At 38.9% G+C, this 17,710-nt stretch overlaps 1 protein-coding gene across 1 annotated transcript in view; it reads right to left on the reverse strand.

Annotated features, from left to right (window-relative positions):
• Nucleotides 1-372: 372 nt before the first annotated feature.
• The window catches only part of ACTN2 (actinin alpha 2), a 69,690-nt gene continuing 52,352 nt past the window's right edge, over nt 373-17,710 (reverse strand). The window contains exons 13-21 of the mRNA XM_075043211.1: nt 15,594-15,702; nt 14,621-14,761; nt 14,044-14,226; nt 12,777-12,911; nt 12,111-12,290; nt 11,598-11,744; nt 4,131-4,196; nt 3,074-3,232; nt 373-1,718 (exon numbers count right to left, since the gene is read on the reverse strand). Of these exons, the coding sequence (XP_074899312.1) occupies nt 1,560-1,718; nt 3,074-3,232; nt 4,131-4,196; nt 11,598-11,744; nt 12,111-12,290; nt 12,777-12,911; nt 14,044-14,226; nt 14,621-14,761; nt 15,594-15,702 (1,279 nt within the window). The 3' untranslated portion in view covers nt 373-1,559. The remainder of the gene's footprint in view (nt 1,719-3,073; nt 3,233-4,130; nt 4,197-11,597; nt 11,745-12,110; nt 12,291-12,776; nt 12,912-14,043; nt 14,227-14,620; nt 14,762-15,593; nt 15,703-17,710) is intronic.

Raw genomic sequence — 17,710 nt, forward strand, 5'->3', positions numbered from 1 at the left:
ATACTTAACACGTGCTTTTTTGCACATGAGGAAAAGGAGAGATACAGAAATGGTAAGGCCAACATGTACAAAAGCATTAGTGCCTAAGTCTCACTGAAATCAATCTAAGCTAGGAGTCCAACAGGCTATGGACATCTGTGCTCAGGTGATGTAAGTGGAAACTCTGTCCCACTCATTCTGAGCTCCATCTCACTTCATGAAGCCATACCTGTCCCTCCAGCATGTAGAGAATGTTTTTCATGCAGACACAGTGTATAGAAATGCATGACATACTTTTTTGAACTGTTAGCACACTGAAATCTCCTTTAATGTTCAGAAATGTTTCCAGTTCTTAGAGGGAACCACTAGATGATTGCCAATGACAGAGTCTCATAAGGTTTTGAAAAGCAGACTTTATTTAATAGGCACATCATTGCTTTAATAGCACTGGGCTGCACAGCTCACTTCACCATTTGTAAATGGTTTTGTTTGATTACATTGCATTTCCTCAGTGTCAGTAGGATTCAAGTAAAAAAGTTACTGCTTTTACTTCTCTATCATTTCTCAAGATGGAAAAAAAAACAAACAGTAAACAACTAGCACACAGGAGCACAATACAGACAGAACTGCCTGCGATCCAGTAGAAGTCAAGACAAACTGAGATTTGAGTACTGAACAGTTAAAGCTGCGAGACAACCACACTACATTTGCTCAGATGGGATTTTGCATTATGCAGGATAGAGGTGAACATTGCCCACTAATACAAGGGGCTGGCTTTCTTATACTGAGAAACAAAGACTGCCCAACACAGACAAGAAAGAGGGTTTCAAAACAAAACAGCTCACATGAAATTAGATTCCTTATTATTTCTGATTATAAAAGTGGTACTCCCTCAGCTGTAAAAGTTAAAGGCCTAAAAAAAAAAGTACTGCTTACAGAACTCTAAACCTGCAATTTAATCAGCTTTTCCCCCCTATATTACAACTTCTTGTGGTAAGATAAAACCATCTTTGAGAGACAAAAGCATAGCATTCTGATTATTTTTGTAATTAAGTAGTTTACTTGGTTGATATATTTCTTCCCTGAAAATCTGTATTTTAACATTTTATTAAATTCCACCAGTAGAAGCATACAAAATCAGAAATCATTAGAGAAAATAATATTGCTCTACAAAAGAAAAAAGCATGACTTCTAACATAGTTTTATGAAGATTGTAAAAGAAGCGCATATGGCATTGAAACATTTTGAAAATACAGAAATATTTTGTGAGTTTCAATGTTCTTATGTTTTACATTCTATTTTCTGAATGCATATTTCCAAAGTTAGTATCTTGCGATTTTTTTTAATATATTTTCTAGCATTGTATAGGACAGACAACCTAAAACCAACAATGCAGAAATCTAGCGTGCCACACACTTTAATATACACTAGTTACTTTAGTTATTAGCACTTTACACTGACGGTACCTACTGTATTTGTAAAACTCATTTTTAAATCAGCTTGTCAAAGCTTTTGAGAAGCAATCTGGGCAATAAGGGGGGTATTTTTAGTGTCTACTATGAATACGGCCAATTACAGAATCAGAGGTCGCTCTCTCCATACAGTGCTGATGAAAACGAGGTGTAATCCAGAGCCCCAGGAACAGAACCTGGGCCAGTGTACGGAGGCATTCTCTTGATGCAGTACTGAGCCTGCTCAGGAGGCAGCTCTCGACGCAACTCATCTGCCAGGATATAAGGCTGGGAGGGGGGAAAGGATTGACAAATTCAGTATGTATTCTTCAAAGACACAAAGTATATTTATTTTCTGTAGCTGTGACTAATAAACTTGGACATCCTGCCTATTTTTCTGAGACTAAATATTTTCCGCAGTAAATTCCATCCCTAATGATGATTTGAAAGGGACACTCCTACCAACAAACTGGTAGGTCAAAATCCAGTCTCAGGATATGTGACTGTGTGTGTTAGCTACGGAGCACTGTGCAGCCATGGGTACATGGCTACTGATACAGCCCATCCATGGATATCTCATGGTCAGTATCTCTAAAGTGTACTACTTCCCCTTCTGCAGTGACAGGACAGACACATTTTCAGTTAGATCCTATTAGTTTCAAGGTTCTAATACATTTGTAATGAAGGATGCATTATTGCTCTTAATGGTTTGCATTTATGATATGAAGGATACCCCCTGTTAACAGACTTGACATTACTCAGAATAGCAACATAATGAAAAACATTTTTTCCTGAGACCTTGGCTTTCACCTTCCACATGAATTCCTACTAGGAACATGTCTGGAATTCAAATCGTGGTCCACAGCAACTGAGATCACAAAATCAATACAAACAGCCAGAATGAGAAAATCAATAGAGCAAGCTTGGGCAAATAGACCTGTACTGCTGTGATCTCTCCTTTCTCCACAGCACAGGACTGGTTTCCTGGCAGCACTGTTTATGGCCCTGACTCCTCCAGAAGCTCCTGTGTTGCCATTAACCTCCCTTTCATCTTCATACACCACTCACTCACCAGTGGATCTGGCTATGGGTAGGAAAGCATGCCAAATTGGGGAGCTTCCTCCGCGAACCCAGTAACTAGAGGAGGCTTCCTCCTCCTGCTGCTCCTAGGATAGGGGCACACCACATTGCATCGCCCTGTTGAATGAGCTGTCAGGTCACAACATGGCTCGCATTTTGGTGTAGTCTTGTGCAACTGACCCAGGCTATGTTCTAGAGGGCCAAACTCTGCATTGAAACATCCAGACTACAGCATGAAAGGCAGAATGATTGGCTCTCTAATCAAGGCTGTTGTGTGGAAATAACCTGATGTACAACATATCCATTATACAGACAAACTGTCTTGTCTAAGATGTCTAATTTTATGTTGGCTCTTTGTGATATGGGGGTATACAGACCAAGTCTTGAATTCTGCATCCATTTCAGCTAAGAGACTTGGTTCCAAAGGCAAGCACTTTCTCTGAAGTCTTACAGACTGAAAACAAAGCTTCGCTATTACTAAAAGGCTTGTGCAAGACTTTCAGCAAAGAAGGGCTAAATAGGAGAGTTGTTGAATCCTTACAGGCAGCAGCATGACAACTGACCTTATCTGAAGCCAGGATTCTGAAGGAAGCTATCACTTGCTCAGCCGTGTCTGTGTCTGCTGTTTCTCTGGTCATGAAGTCAATGAAGGACTGGAAAGTGACTGTTCCTTGCCCATTGGGGTCAACCAGAGACATGATTCGGGCAAACTCAGCTTCACCCTTTCACAGAATCCGAAACAAAAAAAATGGTCACTGTAATATCAATCGCCAACAGTCTGTGTCTCTCATGAACCAGCAGGGACCAGTGGTTACAAAGCCTTTAAAGCATCTGCCTGACTTAGGATCATTAATGTCAGAGACAATCAAATCTGGGATCTTAAATGCCCATGCCTCTTTTGTCAAAAGGACTTGGTGCTTTTCAAAAATGTATTCTTTGTCTTAAATACATAGCATGTACCTTTCAATTAATTTTCTGCAACCTCTCCCCCCACCCACCCTTCCTCAATGCCTGTTTAACTCGTTTTAACTTAACACTTTGTTTTCCACCCCATCCTAAAACCACTGTAATTTAGGTACCACACAGGGAGGTGAAACAATAGTCCAAGAAGCAGTGTACTTGCAGACCCAGTGAACTAAGTAGTAAGGGAAACAATTCTGAAAATTTCATGTCAAATATAGGACAGTTCAACTAAGGCTACTCCTTTTTTCCACTCAACGGTGAATTTGGGGGGAAAATTTTAGAATAAAGAAGTGAAGGAAAGAAAATGCAACCCCCAAAGCTAGTTTATGAGAATTAAACAGCACCAAACTCATTATTCATCATGCAGATAAAAAAGGAGAAAGAAAAAAAATTATTTAATAACTGTTAATTTCAACTTTTAAAGTTTCCTTAATTCAAAGGGCAATGCAGCGACCATAGAATATGATTCTAAAGTATCTAGTTTTAACTTCCTTTTTAATGATTTGAAAACAGAGAAAAAGCAAAAAAACAAATTAGTATCTCTAGTGTAAATTATATGATTAGTATTCTGTCTATTTAAATAAGCTTTAGTGTTGCTGTGGTTAATGTTATAAGCTGTAAGCAGAATCAGTTGCCATCATTTCTTAAAATTCATACCAAATCATAACCCATCGAAATTAAGCAAGCTCTGAAATCATCATGGTCCATCAATCCATTCTTCCTCTATTGACCAAAACAATGTAAGAAATATAGAAGGGAAGGTTTGAAGAATCCAAGGTCATTTCCAGAGAGATGATGAGTTTAGACCATTGGCATATTGGATCCAGTGTATGAACAGTATTCATTGATATTGCCCAAGCAGGTCACCAGAACCATCATCAGTTTTAAAGGAGGAAGAAGTAACTAACATATTACACACAGGAAACAGACATTTTCACCACAAAAAGTAACATCAGGAAAGGTCAGGGGAGAGATAAGGGAGAAGAGGATGTGCACAAGACAAGAATACAGAGAACACAACCAGAGAAGACAAAGAGAAGGGCAAGGAGAAAAGTTTGTTACTACACTAGTCAAACTCAGGACATGCTCAAGCTGCCTCCCTGATATGAAATGTCTTTGAAAGGTTCTGCATGGGATGCTGTAGTGACTAAAAGTATAGTTAAAAACAGTCTGAAAATAGTGTTTCACTGACTATTTCAAATATTCCACTCCAAGGCTAAGGTAGGTACAACACGAGAGCTGTCTGCTGACATATGGGAAATAAGTACAGGGATTTTCCTTCTGGCTGCAGGCTATCAAGACCTGGACTACAGCAAAGAGATGTGCATACTGGCTTAAAGGATGAGACTTGCAAGACTTACAAGGAGGTCGCTTGAAGACCTTGTATATAAGGAAGTTGCTCATTTTCCAGGCAGTAACGTATCTGTGGCATCCCTGACTCAAAGCTGCATAAACATTAAATGGCATGATAGTAAGAAGGTAAATAAATGTTTCCTCTGTGTTGTGATACAATGTAGGAGAGAATTGTGTCATCCTAAATCAGGAGAGAGCAGTAGAGAGCTTGTATTGAGTCTGAGGAAATGAAAATTAGCAAGAGTCTGAGTGCAAGAAGCATAGGAGCTCCCCATAGTTATCTAGTAAAGTCCAAATAAAACATCTCAAACCAAGTAAAAGAAACAACCTGAAAAATCTTTGGAAAACGCATAGAAAAATATGGTTCCAAGTGATGCTGACAGTCCATCTAATCCAATTGTCTTCCCAGAGGCAGGATGTTTTTAAAGCATTATGATCAATACATTGGAGTTTAAATCCACAACCTCTTTGGCTATTATTATATTGGCCTATCCGAAAACAGAACAATATCAGTTTCCTCTACCTGCAGGTCATTTCCAACCTGTCCTAGACTGATGAGGCAGGCTTTAAATTCATCAGAATGTAGATTGTCAGATTCATCCTAGCATCCCATCACAGGTCATGCATTTGGGAAGGTGAAAGGAAAGAAAGAAAAATCACAGATCAGGTTAGTTGGTTAGTACAGAACATTCTACTCTTGTATTAATAACCATGTTTTTACAGAAGTTCATGGAAATGTAGCGTCAACATATTGGAATGAATTACCTAAAAGTGTACAACTTTTGCAGTTTCATGCTTTAAGTTTTTTTCTTAGTAGAAGAGGGTCCTTACTTCAACTACAGAGTTAAAACTGTGCTTCCTCTACAGGTACTTTTTTAACATTTTTGCTTCCTTCGTTTTCTATTGTCATACAGTGTGTGAGAGATGCAGTAAAAAGATCACTGAACCTGGGTAAAACATTTTTTCCCCACTCAATTACTGTTACTTCACTCTTGATCTGATAATATTACTTAACAACTGCATATGCATATCTCAAGAGAGAGTAGAACAAAACAATTGATTTCTTGTCTAGACCCAAAATGAATTTATAAGTGACATAACTTATTTTCAGTTATCTGTCTTCTTTAATAATCTATCCAGTAAGGTTTTGCTTTGAAAACTGACTTTAAAAAAGCCCCATTGATTTCCAGGTTAAATGGCTCCTAGTAACATCACATCAAACTGGATCATTGTTTTGAACCAATATTTTTTTCCATTTTGCAGGTCAAGAAATTCACACTATCTTCTTAAAAACAGACTGTCTCGTCTTTTTCTTCCCATTTGTACAAAATGTGTCCTATCAGAGGTGTACTTCAGATTGAGTTAACATGAATACAATTAAAGAGATGTTCTAAGATAAAAAATTATTACCCTTATTGATTTTACAGACTGACAGTTTGGAGAAGATCCAAGGTTTTCTGTCTGCTACATATTTGCCTACTAGATGAATAATTTCTTTTTTAAAATTTCTGTATAGTTATGCATAACTAAAATTATAGGAGTTTTAACAAATGCACTAGGTTTATTATTATAGTAATAGGATAAAGTGGTGCTTTATTAAGTTCATAATGCCATGCATTTTTGACATATCATGCTGTTATTATATTGACTCCCTCTGCATCAACCTCCACCAGCTCCATAAAGGGAAGATGAAAAATAACAGCGGGAAGTCAATGACAAGAGATAAAGCAAAGCTGCAAAGCTGGAGCAGCATTTAGTTAAAAGCCATCATAACAGTGAAGTTTTTTTCCTTTAATATTTCCATTTTACAGGATCATTCCTGCTATAAAGCATTCAAAATGGTTTATTTTATCATTCTGAAAATGTTAATCCAGGCTGGCTTGAAACTTTCAAAAAACATCCTGGAGACAGGCTACAGCAGGTCCCACCAGGAGCGAAGTCAGCTCATTTTACCTTATTTCTAAAGCCAAAGATTTTACTGTGTGACTGCAAATAAAATGGTATAAAAATGGGAGCTAGGAGGCAAATCCTGTGCCTCCATCTCCTCTACCAGGCATCTGTAGAGGACTATTAGCTACTTGACTACACCAGGAGGATGCGTGGTCAGTATGTGCACAAGCTCCCTAACCAGGCACACATGGCAGCGGTAGTTGTGCAACAGGTAGCGAAGGGCAGACAGGAGTGACAGAGGCCAGCACACCTACCAAGAAACCATTTGCTTTAGGAGAGGAGCACAATGGCTGTGCTGGAGCTCACAACCATCATCTGGTTAAGTGGGACTCCCCAGTAAGGTCCAAGTAGTTGTGCCACGTGCTATGGCAGGTTCTTATATTCTCATAGTGTTTTTTTTTAATCTGCATCATATATGGCCTAAAAAGGCATCTTTGCCTTTGCAGTATATGAGAGTTTCATGGGATACAATGGTATTTTGCAATTAATGCATAGATCAAGCCCATGCAAGCGCTTTCTCATTGGGAAATTGTTCTTTGTTTTTTGCAGAGCAACATTAAGCACTGAAATTAGTTTTATAAAGCATATAAATAACTTTGCCTTGTTCATCTTTTCCTATCAATGCAAAGTAAAACACTGAAATCCCCCTCCATCTTTCATTATTAGTCCCCAGAAATCTTATCCTTCCCCTTCGTGATTTATATGTGGCCTTATAAACAAGTGAGCTTCTGAGTCAAAGTAATCCATTCTTAAATATGTCCTTCAGTCTCCTGAATGCTAATTGACCTACATAAGCCTGATCATGTGGTTACTTAATAGGGAGCTGTTGTTTTTCTGTTAGCAGAATATAGGGTGGCATGATGCTATTGTTCTGCACAGCTCCTACTTAAAACCTGTAGTTTGCATAAAAATCCATAGTAGAATATATTAACAGCCATTAGGATATTACATGCAGAGTGGCTGAGGATATTTTATCACATACTTTGCAGTCTTATTTAGAATTTACTAAATATACTGAATCTGAAAAAGGAATTCCTGCATAAAAAGACTTCAAAACCAGTGACTGACAACATATCTGTGTTGGTGTCCCAATTTGTCTGCATACCATAATTCAGCTATGCACCATTTGGAACAGTTCTAAACTGCTTCTGTGATTCAGACATTGTGTCCCACTTTCTCTTTTTTTCCTCTATGCAGTCACATTAAGGAAGGAAATATACCAGCATTGCTAAAGATTTATATTTATACCTACAACTAGACTGTGCCTTCAGGCACAGCCTCCAGCAAGGAGGAGTGGGTAAGCAGCAGCATCCTCAGGAATAACCTGTGGGGTACCAGTGTGCACACATGCCTGTTGGAAACACAGGAGCCTAGAGGGCTGCTGCCTTGCCCCAAGGGAGATAGTGTATTACCACTGCCTTCAATGAGGATGACTTGTAACACATCTCTGCTGGTGGATGCACGGAAGGAAACACAGTTCTTCCTCCTCTTGTAATTCTTACATGCATGGTGCTTGCTTACTCACTGCAGTTTGAGAATCAGGGGTAATGTAGGGCCCCCCGCAACTTTGTAAAATAACAAATAGTTTTCTTTTAAATATTCAACATGTAGAAGCCATTTAAAACAATTCACCCAATTATTTAGCTCTGTTTCAGAGGATTAACAACTGCAGAATTAAGCCCCATAATGGATTATGAACTGTAAGATATTTTTTTTATATATATATTCTTCCTGGGCGGGAAGGTAGGGGTTCCTTCCTCAGATTTATAAGCAAAGAAAGTTGTTTCTAGAAGCACTCCATAAAAAGTTGTTAGGTTTATGTGTACCAAAATACATTCTTTAAAATGGGGAAGGGAGCTAGTCTGCATATTAGTATTCTGCTGACATCCTCGAGACACACTAAGAGTCAAGCATTAAGATATGTCTTAAATTGGAGAAATGCCACGGAAGTCCGAGCTATAGCATGCATAAATGATTCTGTTGTGGTTAGGTATTTAAAGCCTACTCATCAGGGACAGTATTAATTTTGGGTATCTTGTCTGGCTATTCATCATTGTGAATAGCAGTCCAATTCTTTCAGTGTATTTTTTAAACTATGTCAGGCATTCGGAAATGCTGCTAAGCACAACAAAATTATTACATATACTGCTAATTCTGTCTGACATGGAGAAGCCAGTATTTTTCATGTTAGTGCTTACGTTCAGATGATCAAATTTCATCTTAATTTCTATTTAAGGTAATTGAGACCATAAAAGAATCCATTACTGCCTTCTCTATCTAAATTCCATGTTTAGAGTCTTCATTATTTTGTGTACCCCGAAGTAACCCTGAAGCACTCTGGGTTTCCTTTATTCACCTACACTAAATATTCGAGTGCAAGGACATAAAAATGTAAAACAAGCCTGCCTCTCTCAAACATGTTTGTCCAATGTCTCCTTCTAGCCTGTGTAGATTGAGTCGCATCTGTCCATTAAATTACAGTGTAATTTAATCAGTATAAGCTCCTCTTTTATCAGTGTTTCTACTATCTGTCCCCTCCAGAAAGCCTGGTTGGATGGCTGAGTGGTTTTCGATCTTAACCTTCTTCCTTTCTTTAACTTGCATTATGCTACTAAGAACATAATTGTTGCACTGTGTCAGTGCAAAAGCCCTCCTAGACCAATTTCCCATGTCTGATGCTAAGGGAAGGAGTATACTAAAGGGGGCATATGGAAAACAGTCCTTCCCTTAACGTGATCCTTCCAGGCATCTTTTTTAGGGCCTTTGGATTTTATCTGTCATGGGGGAAGGTAAGGTCTGCAGCTAAACTTGCAGCTGAGGCCCAGGTTGTTGAGGCCACAGAAACTGATCTATCTCCTTCCACTACTGACCCAGCCACTGAGGCTTCCTGCAACTGAAGCAAGGGCAGAAGGGACCCTGCTAGGAGCCGTGACTCATTACCGCCTGAAGAAAGCAGACAGCCAAGGACAGGCAAGGATCTAGGAGCTGGGAAGCACTTCTGTGTTGCACGTTACTGTCATAGCCCATCTCCAACCTGCCTGCAGCTGTGTGATATGAGTACCCTTTTCCAGGCCATACAATATTTCCTAAGGCCTTGCTCTGTTGTATCCTTCGGTATCTCAGTCTTACTGTATCTGCAAAGCCTAAAGATCCATAACAAAAGGGCTGGTTAGCGTAGGATTTAGCTTCTCCCCTCAAGACCTTCTGAGGCACGAAGAGATGCCCGTAATATTTCCTCAGTCACTGAACCAGCCCTGCTGTGAGCGTGGCAGAGAAATCATCTATGAACCACAAAGAAACAGAGATGCTAGAAATGGCCATCTAGTCTAAGACATACTAGGATTCAGTCACCTTGCTTGCTTATCATTAGGGAGCTGTCAAATCTTTGTGCAAAGTCCCTGGTTTCCCTTAATAGGGTCTCTCAAATCCTGGTGTGTAATTTATCCAGGCCTGGTACTCTGTCTGCTTTTAATAGCTCTAATTGCTCAGTTATCTGCTCCAGTGCATTGGGGAAGACATTTAGTATGCTACTTCCTTCCACCCCAGGATATTTATCTCTGCTTCTGTGATGTTATCTTCTGCTTCCTTAGAAAATACAAAAAGGAATTATGCTGCACTAGAATCACATTAAGATTTTCCATAAAATCTGTTCCTGGTTCCTGTGTAGCTAACTTTTCCTATGCTTGTGTGTTTCTTCAGAAAGCAGAGGTTTGGCAGTTCTGCTTTTTCTTCTAAACAATTAAGGATATTCTAAAGAATATTTAGCAAAGTATGGCTGTCAGCATCCAATGCACATCAAGTATAAGTCCAGGTATGGGTAACCATTTTGAGTAGAGCTGGACAAACAGATGTCAGTGAAAAGAAAGTGGCATTTTGCTATAGCCTGAAATGATTTGAAGGAGCCGACTCATGTGATAACAGAATATAAGGCGGGGGTTAAGCACAGTCTGCCAACTACAGGAATCTGTCCTGGGAAAAAGACAGCAGTCCTGGGAAAATGCAGCCTGGTGCTGCATTATGGTAATCTTTTTTCAGTATTTAATATGTGAACTTGGTTTTGAAGGTGGGTTCATGTGAGCACAGAGCCAGCAGAGCTAACTTATGTATAGATTGTTCTCCAACTGGGAATGTCAGATTCCTGTCTGCATGTATTTTGGTATTGTGACTATTAATAGCTATCTTTTTAACCTTCTATCCCTGAATACTGTGTAACTTACAGAAGGAGTGAGTTAAGTTTCTTCACAACAGTGTTTTCATTCCTACTTTTTTATTCATCTATGATTAGACAACTGAAAAAACCAGCCTCTTATTTCCCACATACAGCCAGAAAAATAAAGGATTTTCCTTGACAGCTGTCAGTGCTATATTCCCTACAAATCTATTTCTAGGGGGACAAGTTGTGAATCTAACTAAAAAAAAACAAACCTGTAGTCCAGATTACAGCTAAATTTAATGAGATGGAAGTGGCTGGCAAGTACATAGAACATCCTGCACTGCTTTAAAATAAAGGGGTACATTATTTTCCAAAACACACAGATTTATCCAGTTTTGCCTGTTATTTGAACAAATACTCAACCATATTAGCAGAACTATAATTCTGCATTACATTTAAAGAGTAAATATTAATCTTTAATGTATCTGTACAATGCTATGATTTCATAAGGCTGTAAATTCTTTGTTAACAGATCTTTTTTGCTGTTTTAAAAAGAGCTCATTGCTACTGCATTTGCAGTTTTTTAAAAGGCTTACATTTGGAATGAAAAGAACTTGGTTTGGGGAACAATAAATATTGATAGTTGAGAAAAAGCAGGAGTACTGTACCCTGTCAAAATGATTGAATGATGCTCTGAAGTCATTCATTTGTTCCTGGGTGATACCCTTGGCATCTCTTGTGAGGATCTGAGTCTCAACCTCATTGATAGTTCGAGCAATGGTGGTAAGTAGGAGCTCCCATCCAACACGGATGTGCTATGAGAGAGAAAATACTGATTTATTAAAGAACCAAATACATTCTTCTAGGAGTATAAAAAGTACAGTAAGCAAAAAATCAGTTCTAAATATTTATGTGATGCCTTTTCCATACCACTAACTCTATATTATGACCAAGGATCATTAAAAATAAAAATTACCTTCAGAAAAATATGGAACTGGTTTCTAAATGGGTACTTCTTCACCAAAAGTAAAAATAAGTGAAAATAAAACAAGTCTTATGAGATTATCAGAAAGTCTGCCAAATTCCATCCTCTGTTGCTGTCTCTTCAGTTCAGGGAAGGTAGTTATATGGCAGAAGAGGGCAGAATAAACTAACAAGTGCAAAAGGGAGTAAATGGCTACCTCCATAGTATAGTTGGTGTGCTTGTTGTCAAACACCAGGGCTTCTTGTATAAGCTGATGATCTCCTTCCAGTTTGTCAATGTTGTGTTTATAATTAATGATATTGTGCTCATATTGCTTCAGCTGATTCATCTGGTCCTCCAAAGGCCCTGTCATTTCAATAGAGCTGCGGGCAATTTCCTGTCAAAAGAAACAAAGACACCCCCCCCAGCCCCGCAAAATTTAACATTCGAATTTGCTAATTTGACCAACGTTCAGATAAGTATGTAATATTTTCATACTAAGAAGCAATACTAATAGAACTTTCATATAATGGAGACAAGAAATTTTACTACAGAAAACACATTTCAAAAGAAATGTGGCATATTTATTTCTGGAATTAGTACAGAGACCCCAGTGATCCTGGTATCTTTCCTCTACAGAAATCAGAAGCTAAACAGAAATTGTTTAGTGATGGATTTTTCAAAGCCACATCTCCTTTGCACCATCAAGGTAGCACTTGTACAAACTTCCACAGTTTTAAAAATCATCTTAACAGGTGCTAAATACTTCAGGATCAAACAGCTGAACTATCATGGAAATTGCTGTTGTCCTGTATATAAAGCTGAGAGAAAAAATTTTAAACCACTTTGTTCATCAGCTTCTGCGTGAGGGTCTGACACTCACCTCCATCTTGGTCTGGATCCATGGCCCAATGACATTGGCCTGAGCAGCAAACTGGCGACGCAGGCGCTCATTGGCATGCTGGCGGGCTAGCTCCTCCTGCAAGGATTGATCCCTCTGAGGTACCAGCTGCTTCACCTGTTACAGTGGGAAAGCGCTGAGTGTGAGTAGGCACAATTGAATAGTTTAAAAACAAATGGAAGAAATAAATCTACAGTTACTAATTTTTTCTTATTGGTCTGAAGGTTGGTATCAGAAGGACAAGCCAGAAACATTATCACTATTTACCAATTCTGTGCTAACATAAGAAATTGCTAATATGGTCTTAGGCAGCCTGACCAGAGAGACTGACATGGAGAGAGAAGAAATTCTCACCTCTGAATGGATTCAAGTGCAAGACAATTATTTAACTTGAACTGCTATTAGAACAGTTACTTTGTTTTTCTTTTGAAACACAGGTGATTTTTCAATCTCTAAGTAATTGTGCTAAGAATAGCTGGGGCAAAACATTACATTCAAGCACAGCCATTACGGTAGGATAACATGAGACACATTCTGTCCATCATGTATATCTGAAGGTCTCTAATACACTGCAAATGCTTTTTTTTTGCTTACCCTTCTGGATTGCCCTGGGAGATTCTGAATTTAGTCCTTATTGCTTGGTTTTTATAACCCATTGAGGGTGTGTAAGTTTATATATTTGGTAAATTCATACATTCTACACAATCATTTACCTTCAGCATAGTATCTGTCTTGGTTCCTAATGAAATAAAGTTTGTGTGATTGCTCAAGGAGCCTCTCTTTAATCCCTCCTCAGTAATTTCTTAAGGTAATTGCCAATTTCAGTGTAACTGGACAGAACATTAATGGTCCCAAAGATGCTAATTTTTTACAACATTTGTGAAAAGCATAAAAAAGACACACAAACTACTGTTTATATTGAGAGAAAGAATGCAATCATTTTCTCTTCTTCTCATGGCATCCCCTGGCCCATCCACTGGCCAGACACCAGCTCTGCAGTAGCCCCAACACATGTTTCTCTTGCCCTGCCAAAAAGGACTTAGATAATGTTGAGTGATGGGAGTAAGGGATATTGTGAAGTGAGCCTAGCAAACATAAGAGAGAGCATTAGATACTGTAAAAAGTTCATTCCGGCATCTGGTTATCTAGATTAATTTACAGATTTATTGTAAAGTACTCTGAATATTCTCAGTATTCCTAAACTTGAATACTATGTTACCACGTCCTTTATGTATTTAGCACACATTACCTTTTCCCACTTGCTACGAATCTCTTCCACAGTAACAGTGCTGTAAGGATTGCTTGCGCTTATTCTCATGCTGTAACTCTGAATAACTTTTTCAACTTCATTCTGGATTGACAGTATGGCCTGTCTTTCACCATCTGCCTCTGGCAAAGTAGCTTTAAATTGATCGTGTGCAGAGATTAAACTCTAAAATCAGAAACAGAGAGGGAAAGCATGAAAACTTTAATGTTTCTTCCAACATCTGGAACATCTGCTGTAAATAAGCACAGTTCCTCTCTCAGCCTCTCAAACACCCTGTCTACATGTATCTGTAGATACAAGAAATAATACATGTAGATACATTCATGAAAAAGCCTCATTGACTTTATCAGGACCATTGCTTCTTCCATGATGTCTGGAATATGCTTTCATACCAATGAGAAACCTTATTTATAATAGAGCAGACATTGCCTATCACAAAGAAAACATCAAGACAGATATGGGAGGTTTTTTCGTTACACGTGTTCTACTCTCTAGGAAGGAAAAGCTTCCTTTCTTGTTTTCCCTATGTCTGTAAGCCAAAAAATAGACAATGATTTACCTGAATTTCCTCTATGCTATGAACAATAAACATGTCCTGTAGGTCTTCCATAGCACCTTCCATCCAGTTGTTGAAAGGAGCAGCTCTTTTGGCAAACTCCAGGTGAAGCTGATCAATCGTTTCGAGCAACTTCTCTGTCCTCTGTAGAGGTTGGGAAAGGTACATTCCTTCGTTACTAGGGCAAGACCTAACTGTACATACACACCCACCCATGCACAAAGTCATGCCTCATCTTTTCAAAAGCAATTGATTGTATGGTTGACTGATTTCACCACCTGCTTTAAGGGTTCTTACTCAAGGCAATAGGACTAATTGCAGTAAAGATATTCATATCCAACATGTTAAAAAGAGTGTATGCCTTTGAAGGATAACAGGTGAAATTGCTCACTACTGATATTTTAAGTATTTTTGTTATTGTGATCTATTGCAAATCAATTAAAATCTGCTAATCTTGCTTTAGTAATTTCTTTTAAGTATAAAAAGGAAGAGTTAGACATATGTTTTCCACCTTGGCATACATGGGTGCGACTTCCTCTTTTCTTAAGGAACAAGATTTTGGAAAGTATCTCAGTGCTTTGGAATACCCGCTACCAAAAAAATTAACCCAGTGCTGGCCATTATCCTGTACCTCACCTGATTAAGCTCAGACAAGTATGAAAAGGTAAGCACCTAATGGCTTTTGTTATTCTTGCTGGACATCAAATTCCCAAAGAGTGGTACTATAAACCACATGCCATTTGTCGCTGCTTTAGAACTGTCCTTGGCAGCTGAGTACTGTCAAGTCTGCTCTGAGCAATTCAATCTCTTTGCAAACGAAACCACACTAAAATGAAAAGGAGATCTGAGGAAAGGGTTTGTTGCTATTTGGATTCCAAAGTGGATGCTCAACAGCACTGTTTCTAGATCTGAAACAGATGGTTCATTCCCCACTTCCTGCCTCAGCTGAGCTGCTTATCATTGTTATATGGTTTACCTCCAGTGCCTCTCTCCTTTTCTGAGTAAGTGTTCCCAGGCTGTCCCATTGGTCACATATCTTTTGGCATCTATCATTGACACTTGCAGCGTCATGGTAGTCCAGTTCACTACGAAAGAATGAAGACAAAAATCTGTGTGACTTTCTGAAAGACAGGAGCAGTTGCATTGTCCACACTCTTCCACTGGCCCTCAGTAATTCTTCCCCTCTTTTTTGCAATATTTCTCCTCTAGGTAAGCAAGCGTTGCAGTAGAGACATGTGTGATCTAGACATTTCAAGCAGCACAGTACAGGAACAGGATCAAGCTCCTCTGTTGTGAGAAAAATCAAGTATCCATCTGTGACATCCAGGTATTAAAGACAAATAAGATGTCTAACCATCTTTGTCTCAGCTATTCCTGTGGCACAAGCAATTTGATCTCCTGAAGACCAGAATGCTTCAGTCTGGGGCTTTATCAAGTTTCTGAAGATTGGTACAATTTAAAATTAATTAGCCTGAAATATACGTTTCGTTTTAAATAATCTAATGATCCTTTCCAGCTTCATATGATCTGAAATTATTTAACTGAGAAACAGACCTCAGGTTGCATTCAAAGCATAATCTCTCTCTCACAGGCCTGGCAATACTAATAAGGGCTGCCCAGATATGGGGCACAGAGAAAAATTTTCATCTTCCTCTCCAGAAACTCCTCACAGAGCTACACGCTAGAACTGGCTGGGTGAGAGAACAGGGATCTCCAGACCCACATATGCCACCAGCATGAACCAGTGCACCCACAAAGGATGTAGCAGTTAGCATTGCTTTTTCACCTTCTTAATAGGCTTATATTATCCTGCCAGAAAGCAACTTACTATTCTGCCTAAGACTGGAATAACTTTTTAAGGCTCTGTCCTGAGATTCTGCACTGAGTCTGTCTCAAATTGAATTTTTTATCTCAGTGACAGATAATCCCCTTGGTTCTGCTGCAGCCACCATGACCATAATAAAATACATGTGTTTGGCACTTTGGAAGCTCACTTTTATTGGTGTATCATCATCCACTGAATTTAGCTCTTGGCTGCTCCTTGAGGACACTTTGCCCAGTACTAAACATTGCAGAGAGTGATTATGTGACAGCATGGCAGTATGAAGCTAAGATTTACTTTAAGGCTTGAACAAGACTTTAAATGCAGATAGAATTTGTTTCCTTCTTTTGAGAATTCTTCTCTAGGCAATTGGTAAGAGGAATGTACAGATCACTCCGCCAGTAACTTAGAGAATCAGAGGACAAAATGAGAACAGAGGTAGCTTTCCTCTGTGAAGCCAGCCACACTGTAGGCCAGGGGCAGTGTTCATGCTTCCTCCTCTAAGCTCAGTCAGAGCAATCTGGTTCAGGATAAAGTTGAGAAGTATGTGAACTATTCTGTTTAAAAGAGGCTTCACATGTGCTGCAATCAATCGACTGTTGAAAGTGAAGAATGGTAAAACAAGTAAAAAATAAAATGCCATAACAATTTTTAAAAGAATAACAAAACCAACCCAAAATTGTGAAAGCAGAACTGTTACATGTAAGGAGGAAGCTGCCAACAAGTCACACTATACAAGGGCTTCTTAACTCAAAAGCTTGCTACCTCCTTGAGAGCAAGCCTTTTTCTTAGCCTTCAAGGGAAAAGCTATCTATCTATTAAGAAATTTTAAGTTGGAAGCATGGAGTTTTGGATGAAACAGGCTGAGATATATTTTGCTGCTATGAGTTTTTGGCTGGAAGTTGGGTTTTTTCGTTATAGCATATTGAGATTATTAGATGATGTTCCTGTGTGAGCTGTCAGCTCACCAAGTGGATGGGATGTGGAGATTCATATTCTGGTCTCTTCGCATACCAAATCTAATATACCAGAATATGGACAGGGTATTTTTCCAGATACTCCAGGTCACATCCCTGAGAGTACTCCAAATTTCATTTTTGCTTCAATGGATCACTTATCTCCTTTTGTTGATTAGGATAAGGGCAGGTGTCCTTCCATGAAAGTGAGGGACTGATTGTACCAGCTCTGGTCAAAGTCCTGGAAGGTAATGTGCAACGTTCCTCCACCAGCTCTGCCAGGGAGGTTCAGTCATTCCCCATAAGATCTCTGCT

Source organism: Buteo buteo, chromosome 12 (genome assembly GCF_964188355.1).
Source record: "Buteo buteo chromosome 12, bButBut1.hap1.1, whole genome shotgun sequence".
NCBI classification, from domain to species: domain Eukaryota; kingdom Metazoa; phylum Chordata; class Aves; order Accipitriformes; family Accipitridae; genus Buteo; species Buteo buteo.